The following is a 24,649-nucleotide window of genomic DNA, read 5'->3' on the forward strand; positions in this document are numbered from 1 at the left end:
TAAACTTTAATGCTTTGTAGTTTCATTAACTCACAACTGACTACTGCCAGGCATAGGGAACTCTGTTTTGGTCTGTCAAGCTACTGAATACAGAATGCATTGATATATATATGAAAAGAAAGAGTGATAGAGAAAACTTCATTTAAATGTGAATAAAGAAAATAAATGGCTATAAAGTCAAATAACATACAGTTCATTCTATGTCCAGAAGCCTTTCCTATCAATTTAGTTCAACTTCAGTAGCTACTGTTGTTTCTCCTTGTAGGTTCTGAGCTATACAAATGTAGTTTCCAGCATCTCCGGCTTCAAAATCCTCAACAAGAAGAACACTCTTTGAGATTCTTGTGGTATGTCCAGTTCCCCTGTTTATCAATCTCCAGAAGCTTTGGATAATCACAGGCCTCTCAGACTGTTTAAAATAAAAAAAAAATAACCACCCACATAAGAAAATACATGATTCTGCAAAGTGTATTTAGTGACACTACCCTATCAAAGCCTGAAGCAAGAGATAGTAGGAGCCCAGATACAAAAGTCAGCCTTAAGTGAGGAAACTGAAGGTGTCTGGCAGTTGCAGCAACATTCCTGCATTAAATGCTGACATGTGAGTAAGTTAGGCCAAATAAGTATAATACAACAGCTCTTCCACTGTAAGCGCAGGTACTGTATATCTTTAGTGATGGGCTGCCAAAGCTCTGCCTGGAGCACATGAATGAACCCAGTTGCAGTTGTGAGCCACTTTCTAAGGTTGTGTTTGGGTACTTGATCAAATAGGCAGGTTATCACAGAATCACTAAGGCTGGAAAGGACCTTCAAGATCATCAAGTCCAACCATTAATCCAGCGCCACCATGTCCCCTAAACCATGTCCTGAAGTGTCACATCCACATGTTTTTTTGAACACTTCCAGAGATGGCGACTCCACCACCTCCCTGGGCAGCCTGTTCCAATGCCTGACCACTCTCTCGGTGAAGAAATTTTTCCTAATATCTAAACCTCCCCTGGCGCAACTTGAGGCCATTTCCTCTTGTCCTATCGCTAGTAACTTGGGAGAAGAGACCAACACCCTCATTGCCACAATCCCCTTTCAGGTAGTTGTAGAGAGCGATAAGGTCTCCCCTCAGCCTCCTCCAGACTAAACAACCCCATTTCCCTCAGCCGCTCCTCATAAGACTTGTGCTCCAGCCCCCTCACCAGCTTCGTTGCCCTTCTCTGGACACGCTCCAGCACCTCAGCGTCCTTCTTGTAGTGAGGGGCCCAAAACTGAACACAGGATTCAAGCTGCAGCCTCACCAGTGCTGAGTACAGGGGCACAATCACTTCCCTACTCCTGCTGGCCACACTCTTTCTGATACAGGCCAGGACGCTGTTGGCCTTCTTGGCCACCTGGGCACACTGCCGGCTCATGTTCAGCTGGCTGGCAAGCAGCACCTCCAGGTCCCTTTCCGCCAGGCTGCTCTCCAGCCACTCCTCCCCAAGCCTGTAGCGTTGCATGGGGTTGTTGTGACGCAAGTGCAGGACCCTGCACTTGGCCTTATTAAACCTCATACAGTTGACCTCTGCCCATCGATCCAGCAATCTTGGGGACATGTCAGGATAGACGTGTGAGCTTATTTTCAGACTTTCAGCGTGTCTCAAAAAGGAAGGCAGGCAGCAGTGGCATGAATGAGTTAACCAAGCTTTACCTAGTTCACTTTTAGCACAGGGAGTAGCTTTAAATCATGTGTTACAAACTTAATTCCTTCTCCTTTAGTTTCAGAAATACTGTTTCAGATAACATACAAGCAAACGGTAACAACTCACAAATGCTTCCAAATTAATCCTCATATTATGCTTTCCAAAATACGTACGTAACTTCAGAATTCAAAAATACAAACAAGGATGCATAGAGATGCCTTTTAGGTTTTGTTGTTGTAACAGGCTTTTTTTTTTTATCCTGTAACAGAATTTTCTGATGGACTGTTTATCAGGTCATGGTCCCTGGCCCCTCAGAAGTTTGCAAAGGACAAAATAAGAGAAACTGGCCCAAAGACAGATTAAGGCCATTCCTTTTCTTCCAAAATCCATCATGCTAGTCAGCAACTTCAGTTACGTTGGCTTGTGCAATACCAATAACCTGGATAAAACTGGTAGGAGAGGTTTCTGCTTGGAAACCATCTCCTCTTGCTTCACGAAATAGGCAGATTGGCCATTTACCAATATGACTGCTACAAGGCTTAAGCTAATAGTAGCAAAAGGGTTAGATGCTTATCTCGAGCCAAAGCTACAATCTCGCACTTGCAAAATGACCAGTACAGAAGCAGCAGCTAGACTTGAAGCTTAGAGATGAGTCAGTGCAGTCAAGGAAGGCCTGGGAAGTGGCAGGCATTTACAGCTAGCAAGAACTTCTTTGAAAAACTGGTAATCTCTTCTAGAAAATCTTAACCCTTCGGAAGGAATCAAGCCCCATAGTGCTCTGCCAGCTAGAGCTCTGCTACCTCCTGTTCCCAGCCTGAAAATCAAGCACTACCTACAATCAAGTACACTCAATTCAAGCCTAAGTTCTTAAATACAGCAAGTGGAACTTCCTTGACCATACTGAAAGTAAAGGTGAAGGCCATGTAAGGAAGGATGATGTTATTTGCTTGGTTAAGGTTCTGCTAGCCCAGTTTTTCCTCAAACTAATTGCCTTCTGCTTTGAAGTTAGTTTCAGGGAATCAGTATGCATTCACAGCAGATGAATTAGCAATTGTCAGGGAGTGGCAAGGGAAAAAAAACCCCACAAAACTACTGAGTGAAAAAGTAAGAGGGAGCAGTTAGTGACTATAGAGGTGAGGTGAGGGTATCTCCAGTGCAACATACCTAGGAGCAAGCAGGGATTAAAGTGCTGCTACTGCTCAAGGATCAAGTGGTAGGTGACAGCCCAGGTGCTGGGTGGGGTCATGGTAAAAAAAAAGCTATCACTGATCTCCCCACACAAAGCAGCAGCAATGAATGGAAACATCCAGGAACTCTGAATCTTAGAACTAACTCTGAATCTTAGACTCTGTCAGTCTTTTTCTCGCACAAAAGAAGGTGTATCTGACCAGCATCACTGATAGTCCTCTCTCATCTCCCTTGACCCACACACCTTTTTCCTTTGCAGTAGATAAATACTTCCTTAATAAATGTTAAGTCCCCAACAAGCATACAGTGCCTCTACTCTGACATTTACTTAATCATTTTGTTGGGGCAGAAACCCAAACACAACTCCTCCCTCCCTATCCCCAGGCACAGCTGGAGCTGAGACTGTTTACTCCAGTGGATAAGCACATTAGCCCTTGCCAGGGCAGATGCAGGCCACAGGCCAAAGTCTCTCTCTCAATCCCCGTAGGTTGGGGTAGTGAGAGGGTGTAGTCCTCTGCTGATAGCACAAGTGCCCTGCACTGCAGCTGCAGCATCCACAGCAAACAAAGGAGATGATTTGCACGTGTTTAGCTCGCTATTTTCAGTCAGTGCTAGAGAGGCTAACTGTAGTGCCTATGCCAGCACTGCATCAGGTGCTGCAAGATGACTGGAAGCAACCTGGCCAAGAACTTGGGCAGCCGTTCAGCTGTGAAAGATGTAAAAGTAGAAAGGAGTGGACACTAATAAGATACAGAGTTTTAGAAGGTCAGGCTGAATTTAATTGCTTCAATTGCTTGTTCTTAATAATTACCGTTTGTTACAAAAGACATAGAACTGGGGTTTGTATAGCCAGTTACTACAGTCCAATAAAGAAATATCAAGGGAAGCTAAAAAAAACCCAAACAAAACCACACACAAAACACCAAACCTAAAAGCCAAATCACTCAAAGCTAATGTGATCAGCAGGGACATTTTTTCTCTTCCCCACCCAAATGAATGAATTGTTATAAAACTGCCAGAGTTAAAGCTGCACCTTGAAGGATAGAGACACTGCCATTTGTTGATGCTTCTCACTCAAAGTAATGCTAAGAGCTAAATTCAGAGGAATTTAAACTGGGTGTTTAACTCCAAACACACTATTGCTCTGCAGCTCCCCAAACTTGGGGGCACAGTTTTTCCTAGCATTTTACTTTACCTCACTGACAGCTGAAAGTTCCTCTGCTCATCTAGACAACTGCCCCTTTCCTTCCTAGCTTCAAATGGACCCCAGAAACAGGAATTCTGCTAAACTCTTCTGGTGCTCCATCTTCAGATCACTTAATTCATGCTATCAGTACCAAGCCCCTCACTAAATGCAGCTGAGGCTGCCCTCATTTAACAGCCAGAAACATGGCAGGGAGGGGAAGTTGGTAATTCCTTGCAAACTCTCAGTCTTCAATAGTCTTCAGCAGGAAAACTTAATGACAAGCAGTAGCGCAAAAAAAAAAAAAAAAAAATTTAAAAGGTAGAGGAGAAAGGGGGAAGTGAAAGAACAAACTAACATCCAAGCAAGGAGTAGAAACCTGGTTCTACATGCCCAGTGCCCTCACCAGCCATTCAAATCCCTTCTGTGCTCACTTCCTCTCTCGCTGTTTTCCCTCCCTGAAAAAGGCATGCACCTTCCCATGACAGCAGAGTGCTACAGTCTCTGTCTTAATGGCTACAGCAAACTTCTGGGGCTTTAGATTTTAATTTTCTCAAGCCTAGTAAGCACTGAACTCCAATCACTCACTTAAGCAATTACCTCTGCCGTTAAATTACTTAATTCTATGCTCAGGGAAACCAGTGCTGATACAAGTACCTTATGAGCAAGCTCTGTATCAGCCTTTGACAATTCAGCACCAGGAGGGCTGGCAAATGGAATAGGACATAAATCCTCAGGTCCGAGAGGATCCTCTCCCTCTCGCAAAAGGGTTCCATCTTCCAGTCCTTCCTTTGCACCTAGCCTGCTTAGGATAAAGAGCAGTAGAGATGAGGCTAGTTAAGAAACAAGTCCCCACTGGTCAGGGTGGGGTAGAGGGAGGACCATCAATGATGCTAGTCAGATACACCTTCTTTTATTAGGCCAGTGCAAGAAAAAGGACCAAAGTTCTGAGATTCACTCGATGTTTCCAGCAGATTCTTTCAGCTGAGGCTGGGCAGAAGCAGACTTCTGTGCTTCTGGATGTGAGCAACAATTAAGCTCTTCTGTGCTGTGATGATTCATGTGCCTAAGCCCTGGAGATGGAAGGGATATCAAATGCAGAGGCATCAGTGAGGCTTTGTGGCTTGCCCTAGAATAGCTTCCTGACGCTGGCTGGCTTTGACCCCATCTGAGGCTTTTCTTTGTAAACTCTGCCAGAGGCCAAGTGTCTCTGGAATAGAAACCTGAGGGAGGAGTGAGCTTTGCTGAGCTTGATTTTTGCTAACATGGGTACAGCTCTCCAGCTTCATTCCTGTGTTACTTCTAGACTCTCAGGGAAAAATGGGCTGAAGTTCAAAAGGGATGTGCTGCCTCCTCCTGCCAGCATGCCTGAGCTAGCAAGAGGCAGACACCACAATCTGAAAGAATCTTTACTCCAAATCTAGACACTAACTGGCATTCAAATCATTGCCTTTATGAAAGGCTCCGGCTCTATTTAAGCCAGGGCATGCATCTCTTACCTCTTGCCCTGGGTACTGCCATCTGAAGTTCACTTCTACATCTGGCTCCCCAAGGACTGTGCAGATTACATGAACGCTGTCACTGACTTCTGCTCTATTGGACGATGATGCAATTGTGGTTGAAGGCGGGCCCTTGGGAACTGACAGTATTTGGAAGCAGAAAATTAGTTTCCAAAGTTAAATACACCAACAAAACTTAAGAGTCCATTTTCACCTCAGTTTGCTTAACATCACAGGTAAGTGAAGTACACCTGCAGCTTCCCTCTCTATACTGGGAAATTGCTGGAATTTAAACCTACAAAGTTTTATCACATATACTTTTGATCAAGATTTTAAAACTCTGATTACATTACTTATTTTACTTTTTGGTTTTTAACTGTTTTCTAAACAATGTCAGCAGAAGAAACAAGAGTCAGTGTAAGCATATAGAAAACTGCACCTTACCTTCCACATACAGTAGGTGATACTTGATGGAAATCTGAGGTGCTCCCTGTGACTCTGCTTTGCAGTAGACTATACCTTTATGATCAGAAGTAGGGTGCTGGTAGACAAAACCCTTCTTTACATCGTAAATAATATCAATTCCATCTGTTTGAATTTCTTCCGCTGGAAATTCCCTGTGTAGAGTTACTTTTGCTGAAGGGGTAGTAACACGGCATGGGATGACTGCAGGTTTATCTGGGTTCAGGTAGACAATCTCAAAATAACTGGGTGTAGGTACAAAAAGTTCCTCTTTATCTGTACAGAAGAGTTGATGTTGTTAGAATAATATTACATCTTCATTTAACAGAAAGAAGAGAAAGTACATATGACAACAGAAAATAGCTATAAGCAACATTAAAAATCAACCAAAAGTTTTCTGCTTTAAATACACACACACAAAAGAAAAAAAGCACAATTTTTCTAACCTGTGAGTATATATTTACATGGCCTGCATTAAAAACATTAAATCGAGAAGAAAAACAAAGAATTCTTCACTATAATCAGATTTTTTTAATCTTAAGAAAAATCTTTGGAATTCCTTTTTAGCAAGTTTCCAAATACTCATCTGGATCTAATTCTGTTCACTCGCTCACTTTTAAAGAGTAACACACATAGAAAACCCACCACCACTGGTAAGATAAGCACTACTAGAAAGAGATACTCTTTGGAGCTACAGCCATTTTATTATACATTATACATATGATGTTAGGCAAAATGTTTTATTTACTGCTCTAAGTAGCTGAAATTTTTAAGTGCTTTTAGAATGACAGTTAAAGAGTATTTCCATATTTGGCATGTTGCTTAGAAATATAAAGCTGGAATTCCTCTCTCTAGCATGAGCATTTATATAACAACTTGACTGAAAAGTTTATTCCAGCCTTTCTAAAGGAATGTATCCTCAGAACATTATGCACTTCTGATAAATGGCTCCTGCACAGCCTCATGGTCTAATTTAGCTCCAAAATATATCACAAACAACCCTATCTTAGCACTTTGTACTGAAATATTTTCTAGCCAAGAACGCTTCAGCTCTAGCAGGCAGCAAAGGTTGTTTTACCATTCAGAATGTTTTCCATGAGAGGAATAAATTAACCATTTGATTTCAGCTCTGTTGCACCAAGTAGCAGTGAACTGTGCACAGTTACCTACTATGACCCTATCCATGCAGTGTCAGGGCTACAGTCAACCTCAAGCTCTGAGGGACAACACATGAACTTAAGAGTGTTTTGCATCTCAACACACTATAGAGACTCTTGGGAGAAACGGTGGCCTTACCAGGATCAACAAGGTCAAGTTTAAGTCAGTGCAGGTAACTGGAAGGGGGCAGGGGAAGAATCCACATGGTCATCTGAATGCCATGACAAAATGAATCTTCTGCACAGATTTGTTTTCTTTATTCAGACACATTTTCAAAAACTCAACATTTTTTTTATTCATTTTGTAGAAGTTCCTCAGAACATGTGTTAGTATTTTCAAAGGTATTTGCTTTCCGTTGCATTATGCATTATTTTGGGTACACATTTAGCATAATCCATAGGGAAACTGGACTCAAAGTCACCCTAAGCAAGTAATTTTCTGCTCACCAGCACTGTCTTCCTTAACATCCACTAAAAAAAGATGAAAATTGTGGAAGAAAAATCTTGACAGTGAAATTGCTGATGTAGCTTTATTCCTGTCTTGCTAGCAAATACATTTCTGTTAATAATCCCCAGTGAGTTAATTACCTGTAAAAAAGATGTACGTTGAACCTGTTTTAGTCTCATCCTTCCTGCATTTGTTACCATTGCACAGCTGAAGCCAGCAGCTATATTCACCTGTGTCTGCTGCAGTGGAGTTTGCAAGGATCAGCTGACTGTACCTGTCAAGCTGCTTTATACTGGGGAGAAGAAAACAAAAGGCACAGACAAGCACAGTTGTATTTTATCATACATTTCTGTCAGCTCACTTGTACTTTTGAATTTTTTATGCTTTCTCTGCAGCTGACCCACCTTTTGCTTTCAGAGCTATGTTCCAACTTCCCCTTTTGTTCCAGCAAAGGCCTGCTTACATGAGTAGCTCTATTGATTTCAACTACACACGAGCACTTGCAAGATTTTGTACAGTTCATTCTTGGATTCCTTTCAGTTCCCACTTTGAAACTGGGCTGTGACTGCTGCAGACAGTATGTTTTTCTGTGTCTTGTCTCAGTTTTTCCATGTGTATCCCATATTTTCACGCTCCCAAGTCAACCTGCACACATCAGTCCTTTTTTGATACTGTAGCACTGCTTCAATCGTATATGACAAAGATACATCAGGAGTAGTAAGTAGCAGGTACTTCAGTAAGAATGTTTGATGATTTCTGCCCATTTCACACTTCCAGTGTGAACTCTTTCCCATCTTTAACATACTGATCTAAGTTTCCACTTGCAAACACCATCATAAGGAGCTTCTGTCTCAGCTTGGATTTGTTCTGTAAGTCTGTCGTTTTGCATTGCCTACTCCTCTGCACTAAGCCACCTCACTGGAGTTTCCTCATCACCCCTCAGCTATTTCAGAGCATGACCCCAAGAACTGCTGGAGGTGTACTGGCAGTGTCATCATTTAACTACACAAAATTCAGCCTGGGTGATTATTTCAGACTTGGTTTGCTTTTTTCTCCTTCTCCTGAGTTTCCCAGATGCATCTCTCTGTGGACTGACATTTGTAAATGTGCAAATATTTATAAATATGTATACATATATAGATACTGACAATGCTTCCAAGGGTCAAAGGTCCTATCTATGCAATTCAGCAGCTACAATCTCTTTCATTTTTTTATTGTAAGTTTTGCTTTCCTGGTTCTTTCTTGCAGACAGATGGCAGTCTGCTGTGTTGCCTTTTTATGGATTGCAAAAGCAATGGTCCAGCAGTACCAGTTCTCAGGGATCAGCCATGTGGCAGTACTGATGCACTCCACTGCTGCTCTGGCCCTTAAAAATGTTATTTTCAACCACCTGCTTCTACTCATAGCACATCCAGAACACAAAGGTTTCCCAACTTTCCTTTGCGAGGTACCGAGTTACAAGGTCATTTCTGTTCTGACCAAGTCAAGATTTTTCACAGAATCACAGAATCACTAGGTTGGAAAGGACCTTTAAGATCATCAAGTCCAACCATTAATCCAGCACCACCATGTCCCCTAAACCATGTCCTGAAGCGCCACATCCACACGTTTTTTGAACACTTTTCCAGCTTTATGCATTTGATAGCAAACTTCTGTCCAGTGTTTCAAATGGGGTGTGGACAAATACGCAGCTTGCACAAAGTCTGAACAGCTCCCATACTCTTATTCAATGATACTGTATGATACTTATATATATACATGATATATATTCAATGATACTATTCAGTGGTGGGTTCTTTGAGGATTTACGTAGAAGAAATGTCCTATTTCTTCTTATTAATGTGGCAGTTATTCTGTAAGGCAGATGCCTGACCGAATCATTTATTTCTGGGATTAGCATGCTTTGAAGAAATTCTTCTCCTCTAAAACACCTTGTCACTGCGTAAACAGCAGTACTACAGACATGCCTGACAGCACTCTATGCTCTAAATGCTGTTTTGCTTATTGCAGGCAGAATAACTGCTTAAACAGAGAGGCCACTACTTCCAGCTACACACACTTCCCAAAATTTCTGACTCCCTAGGTGTTCTGCTAGCAGTTTGCACTACTACCAGCAATCATAAGCAACAGTTCATGTAACCCAACATTCAGCCTCCAGCCAAGGCCAGTAGCTCAGAAATTAAAAACACATCAAATATACAACCCAAACAGGGCTAACTGAGAATTATTTTTTCCATTAAAGCCCTCATACACCATTAGTACACTCATCTACCATGGGGCAGTGTTGAGGCCTGCCTAAGGAAACAGGCAAATCATGTTTCCTACCCACTAACACCCTTGTCCTACATGACTTCATCTGATTCCACTTTTTGGAATCATGTCATTATGGAGTAGTAGCATTTTCATTTTTAATATATACACTACCTTAAATTATTAATTATCTCCAGGTTTTTTATAAGCTTTGAGAGATTCTTCTTTGTGCAAGAGATCCTGTGGTGTATCATACCGAACAGGAAGAAAAGAGAAATCCAAAACACATCCTAGTCTGTATTACTATTTTTTAGTTTCACAGTTCACATTTCATAGGCTACATGACTACATCAGCACAAAATGTTTTGCAAGTATCCAGTACTAAATGTCAGCATTACAGAAAAACCATTATGCCAGAACATTTTTGCCTCCAACCATTAATGCAGACACTGAACTATAGCTCAAAATCACAACAGACAGAAAAATAAGGTCAGAGTTAATTAATTATTGTACAGTGTGTTCCACTTAACTGAGAACAAGCTATCCAGTAATCAATGGAAATAGCCTAACGAGGTAGTCATCCACAAACATGCACTAACAAAACCTGGCAACTGAGAGTGGAAGTGTTGAAACTTGTGACATGACCATATTAAGCAGACAAAACAAGCCATATGAAGTAAATGATAAATGATAAATCCTGCAGCTGATCAATACTTCCAGGATAACTTTTATTTCACTAATATTTTCGATGCTGGGAAATCTGACTCAAAACCCAAAATTTTGCTGTGCTCTACATATCACGAAGTAAAAATGTATATACAAACATCTCAAGACTGTTTAAAGAAACTAGAAAACTACTCCAAAATCTTATTCCATACATTCATCTTATTAAGCTTTAGTTATCTGAAGTTCAAAACATCTTTGCCAGAAAAACTATGCCAAGTTTAGAAGCTAAAGGAAAAAAAAAAAAAAGGACAGAAAGACAGTGTACATAGCATCACTCAGAGCATTTAGCAAACTCCTCTCAAGCAGCTGCATTCATACTGACAAAAGAGAGCTTATCTCAAATACAAGCTCACTAGGAGAGGAACATAACATCTTACTGTTCAACACAAGACAAAAATCCCCAGCTCTCAGACTTCAGAGCACATAGAACAAAATGAAATTCAGTTACACACATGAGCACAACCCACATCCCACTAAGCCAGCAGGAGCCTGCACTCACTGAAAGCAGTCTGATTTTGCTTTCTACAACATAGTTTCCTTGATACTTGTGAGAGTGCTCCTGTCCATATGCCCCCCCGCACGCACAAATGTGCGTGATGCATGCCCAACTCTTTGCCCTAGCTTCATCCGCTGGAGCAGTACCATTTCACATGAGTTTATCTATCAGATGACGGTCTGTGATAAATACAGCTGGTCTTCAAGTGAGAGACCCCTGCTCCAAGTCAGGCAGAGCAGAAACTATGTGAAGTTAGGCTGCCTTCATCTAGAGCTGCTTTTTTGCTGTAAAGCGTAAGAAAGGGAAAATGTGCTTGCCCTTATTTTTGTTTCATCCTTCTCAGCTTTTGATCTTTCTACTACATTTTAGATCCAGTTTCTGGGTCAGTCTATAGTGATTAATTTGTTATGCACAGTCTTACAAAACAGCATTCCCGGCCTTTTGTTCTGGAGGTGCACCAGCTACCTTTGACCATTACCACCACCAAGATTTTTGGCCAGTTCAGCCAGTACACAAGATGTGTGTAGATAAATACACTGGGGTGTATTTATGCTGCACAAGGCAAGACAGCACTACAGATAATAAGCTAGTCCTGAAGCAAGCTGGTGTGTGCCCTTAACTTGGGAGCCAAGTTTGCATGATTCTAGCTTTCTCTCCAGTGTAGCATTCAGTGCAACTGTCTCTAACGCTAAGTAAATCAATTCAGCATGTACTGTTATTTACTCCAGTTAGGATAACGTAAAGAGATGATTTCTCCTCTGGCTCAACAAGAGACAGCCAAAGAGTCATCCTCCTCCTTTTCACTCAGCGTCTTTCCCTCATCCCGTATGATAATTTTAGCATATGTTAACTGCTACAGTGCTATTAAAAACTGAGACTCTCTAGTACAGCAAGCAACAATATTTTATTTGCCAGGTTGTAAAGTATACCTACAAAGACAAATTCAAAGAAAACATAGCCACTAACACTACAGAAATGGCTTTTCTAATTATAATCTCTTCCTTCTTAGAAAAGTCATATTGTCCTCCAGGCTGCTGTATTCTCCTTACCATATGGGTAAGTTAAAAACATGATAAGCATGGAATGGAGACAAAACATCTGGCTTTTATCCCTACTTCTTTTTGCAATCACCCATAGGAAATACATTATGTAGATGCCAAATTTAACTAGTTGCAAACTAAAACACTCTTTTCTCCCAGAACTGCAGACAGGAAACAGAATGCAGTGAGCATGCATCTTCAGCATCAGCTCCTGCCCTGGACCTCTGCTATTAACAAACCCTCTGACTAACTGAGCTACAAAAGCCTTCGCTGCCCTGCGCCTTAATTTCTCTTCTGCCACCTGTAATTGCCATTCTGTTAGACGCCAGGGTCCTTAAAGCCTCCACTTGTAGCACCCAGAGTTAGAGGATGTTAGCAGTTCCCAGGAGATGTGAAACACTTCGCTTATTGTTAAATTGCCCACTAGACCAGTTGAATTTGTACATCCCTCCGATTATTTAAAAGAAAAACAGGAATTGGATGTCTGAGCATCTGCTGCTGTAGGGACCTACAAATGAACAAAAGAATGGTAGTCATTAGTCCCTAGCAATTGCATGGACCTCATCGCCATTGCTCCTGCTCCTCACCTACCCTCCAGGCCCAGCAACCCGCTCCTCCTTCACTTTCCATTGCCTCCTCAGACCCCAACCACTTCCCCTCTGCTGCTGCCACCGATTCTGGTTTGCACCAGTGCCCCAACTCCAGAGAGACCAGCATGGAAATCTAAGGTAAAAGCCCAGCCCAGTTAATTAGCCCAGGTTTCACGCCACACCTCGCTAGTTGATAATGAAGGGATTACCTTATACTTGGTTTTTAAGAACTAAAAAATGTTAGTAGATACTGGACATATATGTATCCAGATGATTAAACAATTTTTGCTGTAGATTATTTGCTAATAATTTCTCTGATTTCCCTCCCTTTGCCCCACACTCAGCATTTTGTTTTAAAATAATGAATGTCATATATTCATAAAATTTTAAAATTTGCCTATTGTAGTTGGTGCATGGTCTTTTGTATGCCACTAGGAAGATCTAAGCTCCTCTTGAAAGCTGCTAACATTGTTAATAACCTTCTCTGCTGCCAGTTCACTTACAAACACTACCAACGGAGCTAAGTAACATGCTTTCTTTATGATATTTCCAGGTAAATTCAATCAAAGACTTCTAAAGCCACAGATTATAAATTTCATATTTCACATTCTATAAAGCAGACTTTGTTTCATATCCATCTATTAGCACCACAGCAAAGATCTTCAAATAATTACCAAAGTCATGCTAAAAAGTGATGAAAATAACTGCACGAGATTCTGCGGTCAATGTCTCCATAAATTATTACTATTCTATGAACGCTGAAATGTGCTACTAATCTATGTTTTCAATTTCTCTAGTTAATTATAGGATCTTCTGCTTAAATTTAAAATTGTTAATTCAGTTCAACTCAGCCTTACTGCTTCAATAACTTGTTTCAAAATTATTTTTCTAAAGCAAAGATCATCATATTTCAATATAGACCCTTAAATATAAGCCTAACATACTTGTGAAAGAAAATAAATACTTACGCAAGTTATATCCACCCAGCCAAAACGTTTTATAGCATTTATTTTGTGAGACATTATTAACTTTTGTTATATGGTTAAAATACTACAAATACTGTGAACTTGAGTGAGAACAGAAAGGCAAACTGCTGAGGTAAACTACTTTAAATTACAAAATGCCAAACTACACAATTAGAAAATGTGTATCTTTTTACCCCCAAACTACCTTAAATGCTTGTATTTTGTCCCATGTACATCACTAGAAAAGTATTTCATTTTGCAAGAGAGGAACAGACAGTCAAACAAATAACGAAGCAGCAGATTCCTCTCCAAAAACCAAATACTTGCCTTGCCTTCTTCAATGCCAGATACTAATGACCAGATAACATGACCTGGAGGTCTACAGGACCAAATCATGCCAGCAACCTATTTGCACATGCACAAAACATAGGATCCACTTGAAAACAACAACCACCCCACCACACACACGCTCCCTGTTGATGTTATTTTGCATGTTCAGCTCCGGCTCGCTGGAAGGCCAGGTCTGTATTGCAGCTGACAAATGCCACCTACTGGAATAAACCCAGATAAAACATTATTTCTTGCAAAAGCAAAAGCAGTAGTTGTTTAAATTGGCGGCAAGATCTTTTGAGAGATTGCTGTGATAAGCCCTCAGCAGAAACAGGCTTGCTGCTGTAACTTACTATGAGAGAAGCTTTGCACTAGCTACAGAGGTTTATTCAGCCAGTGTCATTCTCCAACTGCTGAGAATCACGGAATCATTAGGGTTGGAATAGACCTTTAAGATCAAGTCCAACCATCAACCCAACACCACCACACCCACTAAACCACGTCCCGAAGTGCCACATCCACATGTTTTTTGAATACTTCCAGTGATGGTGACTCCAGCACCTCCCTGGGCAGCCTGTTCCAATGCTTGACCACTCTCTCAGTAAAGAAATTGTTCCTCGTATCCAACCTAAACCTCCCCTGGTGCAACTTGAGGCCATTTTCTCTCATCCTATCAGTTGTTACTTGGGAGAAGACACCAACACCCACCTCACCACAACCCCCTTTCAGGTAGTTGTAGACAGCGATAAGGTCTCCCCTCAGCCTCCTCTTCTCCAGACTGAACAACCCCAGTTCCCTCAGCCGCTCCTCATAAGACTTGTGCTCCAGACCCCTCATCAGCTTCGTTGCCCTTCTCTGGACACGCTCCAGCACCTCAATGTCCTTCTTGTAGTGAGGGGCCCAAGACTGAACACAGGATTTGAGGTGCAGCCTCACCAGTGCAGAGTACAGGGGCACGATCACTTCCCTACTCCTGCTGGCCACACTAGTTCTGATGCAGGCCAGGATACTGTTGGCCTTCTTGGCCACCTGGGCACACTGCCAGCTCATATTCAGCCAGCTGTCAACCAGCACCCCAGGTCCTTTTCCACCAGGCAGCTCTCCAGCCACTCCTCCCCAAGCCTGTAGCATTGCATGGCGTGGTTGTGACCCAAGTGCAGGAGACAGCACTTGGCCTTATTAAACCTCATACAGTTGACCTCTGCCCATCGATCCAGCCTGTCCAGATCCCTCTGCAGAGCCCTCCTACCCTCCAGCAGATCAACAGTCCCACCCAACTTGGTGTCATCTGCAAACTTACTGAGGGAGCACTTGATTCCCTCATCCAGGTCATCAATAAAGATATTAAGCAAGACCAGCCCCAAAACTGAGCCTTGGGGAACACCACTTATAACTGGCTGCCAACTGGATTTAACTCCATTAAATCAGGGAGTTAATTTGCTGTCAAGGGACAAGCAAATAAACACTGAGAGAAGTGGCTCCTGAATTTCAGAAGGATATGCTAAAGATCACAGTGTATAACTGCCAATCTTCAACACTCCTCTTTGAAAAGAGAAGTGGAAAGGAGAAGAACATACCTAAAAAATTGAGTGATTTTAAGGTAGCATCATACCTGTAAATAAGTGAAATGGATCACAGAGATTCAGATAACCTCAGTTATTTATAAAGAGCATACACACTTGTTCTTAATTTAGGAACAAAAGGACAATAGGAGTTGATACCTTTGCTCATACACCCGTGCCCCTCTCAGGTGTAAAAGCACCTTACAGTTCTTTCTTAGGGCATTGTTCACAGTGCTCCACAGTCTCCTCACTGACTTTCATGGACACATTAAGATCCATAAAACAGCTACTGAAAACAAACACTACCCACAGAAAAAAAAAATGCCTGTGGAAGACATCCTTAAGCTCCTTATAGGTCCCTCTTTTTTCAAATACATAACTAAATTAGTACATTTAAACTACATTTAGCTATGTGCACTATCCTCAATAACTGGGAAGGCAAACAAATGTGTGGGTTTTTGGAGATGTTTAGAGCAACACGACACACACCTGGTGGGGCAGGGAAAGGGAGAGAGTCTTCAGTTCCTCTCCCTGCTCTAACAACTATTTATGCCGTTTCCATTAAGATGTCACTAGATGAAAGAAAAAGGTTTCCTAAACCCAAGATGACTACCCCCAGCATTAAACTCTGCCACACCACAAAGCTTGCAATACCTTTTGCACACAAAGGTAACTTTGACTGAAAAAGTAAAGACTACTCTTACTTGCTCCTTAGCATGGCAGTTGGCATGTTTCTGCTAGTTGAGAGATGTGTGTTTGAGCCTCTTCAGGAAATTAATTTTAGTGTCTCAGGTGGTAGCTACATTAGCAACCAGCACAGCCCACCAGGAGCAGTGCTCTGTACAGCAACAGAGTTGATAGTGAGTACCTGACATCCACACTCACATGTTTTGAGAGTTTTACTTCAGACTAGCTCTGATGCAGTTCCCTGTTCGTGGTTGAAGCCCACTGGTGCCCTACTCAATCACATCTATTTTAGATTAATCTGAAGGAAACACAGTTCACATGCTACAAGACTATTCCACAGGGCAAACCAGAGAGCAGTAATTGGTGATGACTGAAAGATGCTCATCCTTTTTTGTGACATTAGAAACCACTAGGTGGAACATCTTGATTGCAAAAATGTAAACAAACAAACTAAAAAACCCCAATGGTATTGACAGTGGTAGGGAAAAAGCGCTCTGGATTATTTTTTTCAAAAAAAAATTGAGAAATAGCTTACCTGAGTCTGGAGTCTTTAAAGGTGTCTAAGTATGAAGGATAGTTCCAAGTAACATTACTCCCCTTACATCGCAGTTCCATGCTTTGTCCTGCAGACAGGCTTAAAGTGGCAGCTAGTTTCTGGAAACGACCTTTATCCATCACCTGTGTCAATATGGACTGGGACTTCAAAGAGGAGTCAGCAGATTCCCTCTCCTTCATTTTGTGGGTTTTGGGTTTTACTTTTTTGTTAACAGGCTTAATTTTGTTCTCCCCAGGTTCTTTTGGATGCTTGCTCTTCACAGGCTGTCCAATAACTAGCAAAATAAAGAAATGAAGGCGATATTACTGATTGGAAAAAGGTTATATAGTCTTTTTGAAAAAAAAAAAAAAACAACAACAAACTTTATTATTATCACAGAGAATAATTAAAGGTTTTGGTCTTCCTACACAGGATTCATAAAAATGAGTAAGAGTTAATTTCACAAGTTTTTGAAGTCTCTAGTGTGACCCATTTTCCTGGGGAAAAAGGAAAAAAAAAGCTTTCAACATGTGGAAAATCTATACTTAGAGTTCACATAAACAGACAAATATGTAAGGTATGAGAACTTTATAAATGGGAAGGGAAAGAAATACAGCATTTCTATCTCCAGTTACTTTTGTCACTTCTACCTCATGTCATTGCCATTTAGTAGGTAATGCTACACACAAGTTCTCTGTCTTCACCGGGATGTCGCACATCCATCAATTCTGCATAACCTTTTCACACACCATGTTACCTTAAGAGACACATGAACAAAAACTGGCAAGTGTGGAACTTCATGACTATTTATAAACTACGGACAGTGATATTTACAGTACTTACTGTAAAAGAAGAAAAGACTCAAATTGCACCTAAGTCACTTGAAAGCAGCATTTAATTCATCACTTCTCTGTAACAGCCATTTATTTTGACAGTCCAGATGAAAACAGAACCTTACTTACAGGCAAACGGCAAGACACTTCATTACCCGCTAGAGACAACAGGGATGCCCAGCTGCCTTTAAAAACAAAGCAAACAAAAGGGAAAGGAAAAGTGAGGTGTCTTAAGTTAAAAAAAAAAAAATTAAAAAATCATTACGTGACAGCAGGAAGCACAGACCTTTTGTGAGATGAGCCTGAAACTGCTGTCCCCAGACACCAAAAACTCCAGTAACTGTGCCTGACAGATAATTCACATTGAACACTGCTTTTCCACACGAAAATTCTCTGTTATTTTATTGTACAAATCAATCAACGAGCTCCCCTGGAATTAAAAATAGCCCTGCTGTATACTGAGGTAGCATGAATTAAAACTGGTAGTGGCCACAGTATGAACAGCAGCACTTCCAGAGTCCTGCCACTGATGGCTCCCATGACATTCCTCATACCCCAGCTGGACACCTTGTACTGCTTCAGCCTTCCACTTCTCCAAGTCCAGGCTGATGCACACCACCTCTCTTAAATGGGACAGAGCCTTGAGAGCACAAATTTAAAAAGGAGGAAATTCAATCTAAACATAAGAGAACACTTTTTACTGTGAGGGTGGTCAAGCACTGGCACAGGCTGCCCGGAGAGGTTGTGAAGTCCATGTATATCCATGGAGATACTCAAAACCCAACTGGACACGGTCCTAGGGGGCCCTTCTTGAACATGGGGTTGGACAGAATGATCCCAGGAGGTCTTTTCCAACCTCAACCATTCTGTGGCTCCATGATCTCAGCAAGCAGAGTAAGGCTGCCTGTGTAGGAGCATTTGCCTTCTCGTCTCACACTAACTGGAAAATAAACTGGAAGACAGCAATGCTGTAGTCAACTTAGTTTGCCCAATGCATTTTGAACTCTTTTAGACTCTCGTGTAGTAAGAATAATTTTTTTGAGAGCACACATCCAGTTACTAAGGTACATTCCTCCCCCACCACACGAACATTTTGCACAGTTCTACTTTATAAACATTGGTGAAGTTGATTGCAAAGATGACTCATCACCTTAAAATGAGCCACAAACTGAAGAGATAAATAGAAATGCCTTCCAAAGATCACGACATTTTAAGATAGAGAGTAACATTTTCTAGTTTCTGGAAGGGAGAGTGAAACAAATATTTATGTTTCTTCCAATTTTTCTTCACACCTGAGATGCCACTGGACATGCAAAATTGCCAGACTTGGGGTATGATGATAACAAAGGGGAATTTCAGAGAAGTGGTTGCTGCCTCTCATGGAAGACCATAAAGCAGGGGTTTTCTAGTTACTGAGAGCACACTACCCTCGTGAGTGACACACTGCCTATTATACAGGGGCAAACAGTTGTTGCAGGAGCACTTTCTCCCTGCATTACATTAGAATGGCTACTGGGGGTCAGGCCAAATGTCTACCTAGCCAACATCTTGCACTGACAGCACCCAGCATCAGATGTCAACCACAGAACAGGGCAACCATCTCTGCTCCTTTGATACTAGTGTCCTAGCTTCCAAGAAGTTTTAGCTGAAAGGATCTGTGAACCACAGTTGCCATCGTTTTATTGTCCTTGGTGGATTTTTCCTTCATTAATTTGCCTGGTCAATTTTCAAAACTACACAAGTCATACATAAATATTAGATGCCTCCTAGTTTTTGTGTTAAGGGAATTAATACCCACTGTTTCTCCAACAACTTTCTCTGTGGCACTTGTACTTTTACAGAACGTGTGTCCTTCAAACACATCCCTTCCGGACTGGCAAGTCCTACTCTATGTAATTGTTCCTTGTAAAGAATAGGCATCTTACAACAGTTCACGTCTGGGTAATAGAAAGAAGACAAAAGCAGACTGTACACCTGGTTCAAGATATGGTCAAATCACAGTTGTACATATTAGTGGTGTCTTCTTTCCTGTCTAAATAGTTCGTTGCTTTTCAAGAAAGCAGTATTAGGAGCTGACTTTCTCAAGAACAATCAAGTATAACTCTAAGATCACTTTCCTAAGTAGGAATTATTGGTTAGAAATTACTAAGTAGAAGCCCATCAATGTGTATACAAAGTTAGAATAATTTGTGTTACTTTGCGTCTACCAACACAAAATTTCAAGTCCTATTTTCACTGCCAAGTCTTTCAAAATGGAGAGATCCTTCTGCAACTCTTTACTGACAGTTTTCTTTTAGCAGGTTTATACATCTGAAACATGAAAAGCATGTGCCCTACAAGATCCCTGTGAAATTCAACTCGATAAAAACAATTCTATGCCCATACTGCAAAAACTGAAGATTAACTCCTACTCTTTGTTTTCTATGACTTATTACTCTATAAGAGGTCTTCCTTTGCCTCACAGCACCTTGGTTCCCATGGAGTCTTTAACAGGCTTATCAAAAGCCTTTGGGAATCCAAGTACATCAACCAATTCACCCATGGCCACACTTCATGGCCACAGTCCTTCAGAAACTTAGCAGGCAAAACACACTTCTGAAGGGGGAAGAAAAAAACAACAAAAGGCAGCCATACAAAGTCATGCTGACTCTTCTGTAATTCATACCTATTCATTCACAAGTTCAATTTACAGAATACAGAGATCTGGCTTTGTGCCTGTACCTCCCTCAAAAATTTTAACATACTGGCGTTATTTCCATTTCCCTGAAAAGGCGTAGTAGTTATGTGACAGTTTATGCACCCAATTTAAGACTTCAGCGATTTCAGATTCAAATTTCTTTTAAGTCTCAGGTGTAGATCATCAAATCATGGCACTTAAACACTGTTCATGTTGTTGATTTTCTCTAAAACCAATTGTTTTGGCATATTAATGAGACACATCCTTTAGCGATTCTCCCATAACGAATCTGTCTCAGAGTCTGCTATTACAGTGCTCTGCTAGGATACAGCACTCAAAGTTTCTGACATGCTTATCATATCACCATTTTCCATTAAAACCTCCCTAAGCACCTCCATAGTGAACATGGGTGCACACAAATACTTAAGTTTTGAATTTTAAGTTTTACTTTCTGTAGGTGTTCTTTTTTATCCCCTGTTCCTACCAGCTTTACATCTCTCCCTGCCCCACCCCAGCACATCAGAAGAAGAAAAGGATTTATGGCTGGTTTTATCCCTTTCGCAAGCTGTTATTCAAACTCCTTTTGTCTGCCTTATTCTGGTTTTTATATTTAACACATATGCGAGTTAATGAGCCTCCTCATCTTCTGTAATTCCCCCTTATGAAATCAAACGCATCAGTTGTTTCTTTGGCTTTTATTACTCCTGCAAGAATATTAAAACTACAGTCTGGCTGTTCTAAAGCAACATCTGAATCCAATTACCTGAGTATTGCTCCGGATCAAGTCAAGAACTGCTGCTTTTTCAGGGCTTCTCCAAGCAGCGGCTCTAAGAACTCATCAGTTGTGGTATCTAAACAATTGCACTTGGCGTCACACCCCGACATGTGTGATCCAACCTACATGAGGGTAAGTAATTCTTCCTTTTGCTTTTCTATGCAGTCCTTGCTGCCCCTCTGATTTTCTTTAACAGAGCAGTCATTCCCTCCATCATGTTGGGTGGTCAGCAACCAGGTTGTTAGTTCTCCACAGGGCTGATATTTCAGTCCAGATGACTTTTACTGACAAAACCTACCATGAATCAGTTAACACTAAAGCTTTCTTCAATACATACTGCTACCTCTCCCTTGGGTTGACCTATTCCCTCTTTCCTGTGTAATTTGTGCCCTAGTATTAGAAAGCCCCACTGACAGGCCTAATAAGCCTTTTGGATAAGCATTTGCATTTCAAACGAGCTGTTCCAGTTCCCTGTTGTACTTTGCAGATTTGTCTGTAGAAGCACACAAGCTTTTGTCCAGCCACCCTTCTCCCTGCCCCCTGCCCCCAACCCTATTGAAATAGGGCTCTCTGTTCAAACTGCTCTTTGCCATTTCCACTATGATCTGCCAACCTCAACTCTGACACTTCAAAGGCACATGGACCTTACAACCTCACCCCAAGGAAATGTGTCGTCCCAAACTGTGTGCTCTTCCACACCTGATACTCTGCCTTTAAGAAACTGTTAAAGGCTCCCCTATGAAAGCTTTTCAATTTTAAGTGCCAGAAGCCTGGTTTTGATTTTCTCTAGATGAAGTTTTTCCTCTCTGCACAAGCTCCCTCTGTTTCACGTTTCTGTAGTTCCCAGTAAGTGAACACTTTCCTCCTATACCACGTTCCCAACTATACAGTGAGACTCTTGTCTGTCTGACCTTGTATTTCCCTGCAGGTGACAGCAGGGGCACTTCAGGAAACACCATCAGAGGAGCTTTTATCTACCGACACAGAAAACCTAGTGGGTTTTTGCCTCTCTACTGCACCTCCCCAAGAGGTGAGTTTCCAAACAACCTGTGACCACACTCCTCCCTGTAAATTTATCCAGGTATCTACTGATACCACCACTGTTGCACCTCACAATCCTGCCTTATCTCATCCCTGAATCAGGTACCTGTCTGTCCAATAACTGACTTAACTGGTACAGTAGTCTATCACCTAAAATAAAGAGGACACAAAACCAAATCCCGCCAAGACCACAGAACCCACCACACAGATTCCCCCATTTCCTTAGTCAAGCTGCAAGACTTTCCCAGGGAAGGGAACAAACTCATCTAGCCCATTTATGCAAGTACATGAATATGCCAGATTTGGGATACTCTACCGTCTCACCTCTGCTCATTCACAGAGCCCTCACTGTTATAATCCAGCAAAAGCATTTCTTATTAAAAAAATAATAAAATTCAGACTTAGTAAAAAAATATCCATTGAGAAAACTCCTACTTTCTACCTCTGATCAGTTCCTAATGTCAGTTCTAAGATACACTGTACTCATTTCCTCTGCAACAGTACATTCAGGGTCCCCACTAACTCATCATGCCAAAGCAGGAGACTATGCATCAATACATCACCATGCAGCACTTTTGCTCCTGCTTCACAGTATTTGTCTCATCCTATTCTGTAATGTTTGTCTGCACCTTGTTCTCACAGATGTTACACACACAACAATCCCCAAATAAGTTTTAATCACATAATGCTAAAAAGCATCCAGTTTTGACCTGAGATATCACCTATACCCACATGCACACCTTGGCAGCATAGGAGACCCTTCAACTCTCATTAGAACCGACGTATTATTCCTTGAAAAAAAATAAAATAAATCAAGTGTGAGGTTACCATAAAGAATTATTCTTAACCACCAGGATTAAGGTGAAAGGGAAGAACCTTCGTGATCACAACTAACATAACAAAACAGGTTGGACACATCTCTCTCTGTGGTACTTCAAATGAAAAGTTAATCATCCAAACCAACACTCAAACAGACAACACAGGTTGACACATCAACGTTCATATGGACAGTATGAAGGAACGTATTTCACTGTTCACAAGCTAAAATAAGCTAAATTTAGGATGGCTATTTTGAAACCACAAGGTCTACATTAGGTTTTGTACCTACAGATTTAGACAAGGAACTGTCATTAAATATGCCAGGTCACCTTCTCCCGTAGCCAAGCTTCTGGATGACATAGCATGAAGCACTCAGTCAAATCTCAGTATAAACTAAACAAACAAATAAAAACATAGGCCTGGGAAATCTTTTGCCCAAGTCACAACTATTTCTCACTCTGTGTTTTTTATTGTCTATTTCTCAAATAGAAAACACTTTACTTGATGTGGTAGTGCACACCCACAGTCCGGATCTTTCAGCAGAAATCCTCTCCCACACCACACTGCTCCAGAGAGTAATTCCTTTGCGTGTAGTCATAAGAAAAATTGGGCTGGAAAGGACTTCTGGAAGTCCCTTCCCAGCCCCATTCAGCAGCTCAGAGCTTTGTCCGTTTGAGCTCCAACAATCCTAAAGGCTGGAGACTCTACAGCCTCCCCCAATAACTTCTTTCAGTGCCTAACAGCTCTCAGGGTGAAAGATTTTTTTATGTTCTTACAAGAATTTCTTCCTTACAACCTCCTGGGCCACCTGTGGGGCCACTGCCTCTTTGCCTTTCACCATGCATCTCATGGCCTGCCTCCCATGTCTCCACAAACCCTTCCACAGGCTACACAGGCCTTGGTCCCCAAGCCCTTCTGTGGCAAAAAATAAAGGATTTTGGTTTTGTTTCTGCTGGAGAAGTTCTAGTAAGTTTATTCGCATTTTGCATGAAGGAAACTGCCTCTCTTTTGCTCGTTAAAGTCTGTATAAGTCTAGGATTGGTTATGAATATCCCTTCCCAGCTAAAAACTTGTCTCTTCCCCCACCAAGACTTCACAACCTGAAACTGCGTTACGAGTAAAGTTTGTCCCTCTATACAAACGAACAACAGCGCACAAAACCTTATTTTTATTTTTTTTAAACCCGAGCACCACGTCCAGCACTGACCCTCCTCCGGGCCCGGCACGGGAATTTAAGCGCGGACTTAAACGTCTCCCCTGAAGAGAAACCGGGGCGGGGGGGCAGCTGGTGTTGCCGCAAACGCCTCTCCCGAAAACCCCACGATGGGATGAAACCACACTTTCGGTCCCCGGCGGAAAGCCTCGGCGGCCCGCTGGCCGCAGACCGAGAGAGCAACCCGCCTTCCCTCCGCCTGTGCCCAGCGGGACGGCAACCCCGCCACTGCCACCCCGAGATGGCTCCCGCCGCTGCCCCGGGGGCTGTCACGGCGAGGGGGGGCAGGGAGTCCGCGGGCACCCGCCGCCGGCTTCGCGGGGCAGGGGCGGCGGCGCTGAGGGCGGGGGCGGCGGCCCGGCATTCAGGAAAGCCCGAGGCGGCTCGCAAAGTGGGGGAGCCGGGCGGGGCGGTGGAGCTGAGGGCGGCGGGGGTCGCGGCTCACCGTGCGGCAGCGTTTCCTGCAGCAGCAGCAGGCTGAGGAGCACCCAGAGCCGCAT

General features: G+C 42.1%; 1 protein-coding gene across 1 annotated transcript; it reads right to left on the reverse strand.

The window, feature by feature from the left end:
- PDGFRL (platelet derived growth factor receptor like) lies at window positions 1-24,649 on the reverse strand (the record flags this gene model as incomplete). Its single annotated transcript, XM_081998707.1, has 6 exons — window positions 1-409; window positions 5,544-5,683; window positions 5,988-6,281; window positions 7,751-7,902; window positions 16,792-17,086; window positions 24,595-24,649. The coding sequence occupies 6 exons, from the start codon at window positions 24,647-24,649 to the stop codon at window positions 221-223; spliced, it is 1,125 nt and encodes a 374-aa protein (XP_081854833.1). The 3' UTR covers window positions 1-220.

The sequence above is a fragment of the Phaethon aethereus genome (genome assembly GCF_964289735.1).
Source record: "Phaethon aethereus genome assembly, chromosome: 4".
NCBI classification, from domain to species: domain Eukaryota; kingdom Metazoa; phylum Chordata; class Aves; order Phaethontiformes; family Phaethontidae; genus Phaethon; species Phaethon aethereus.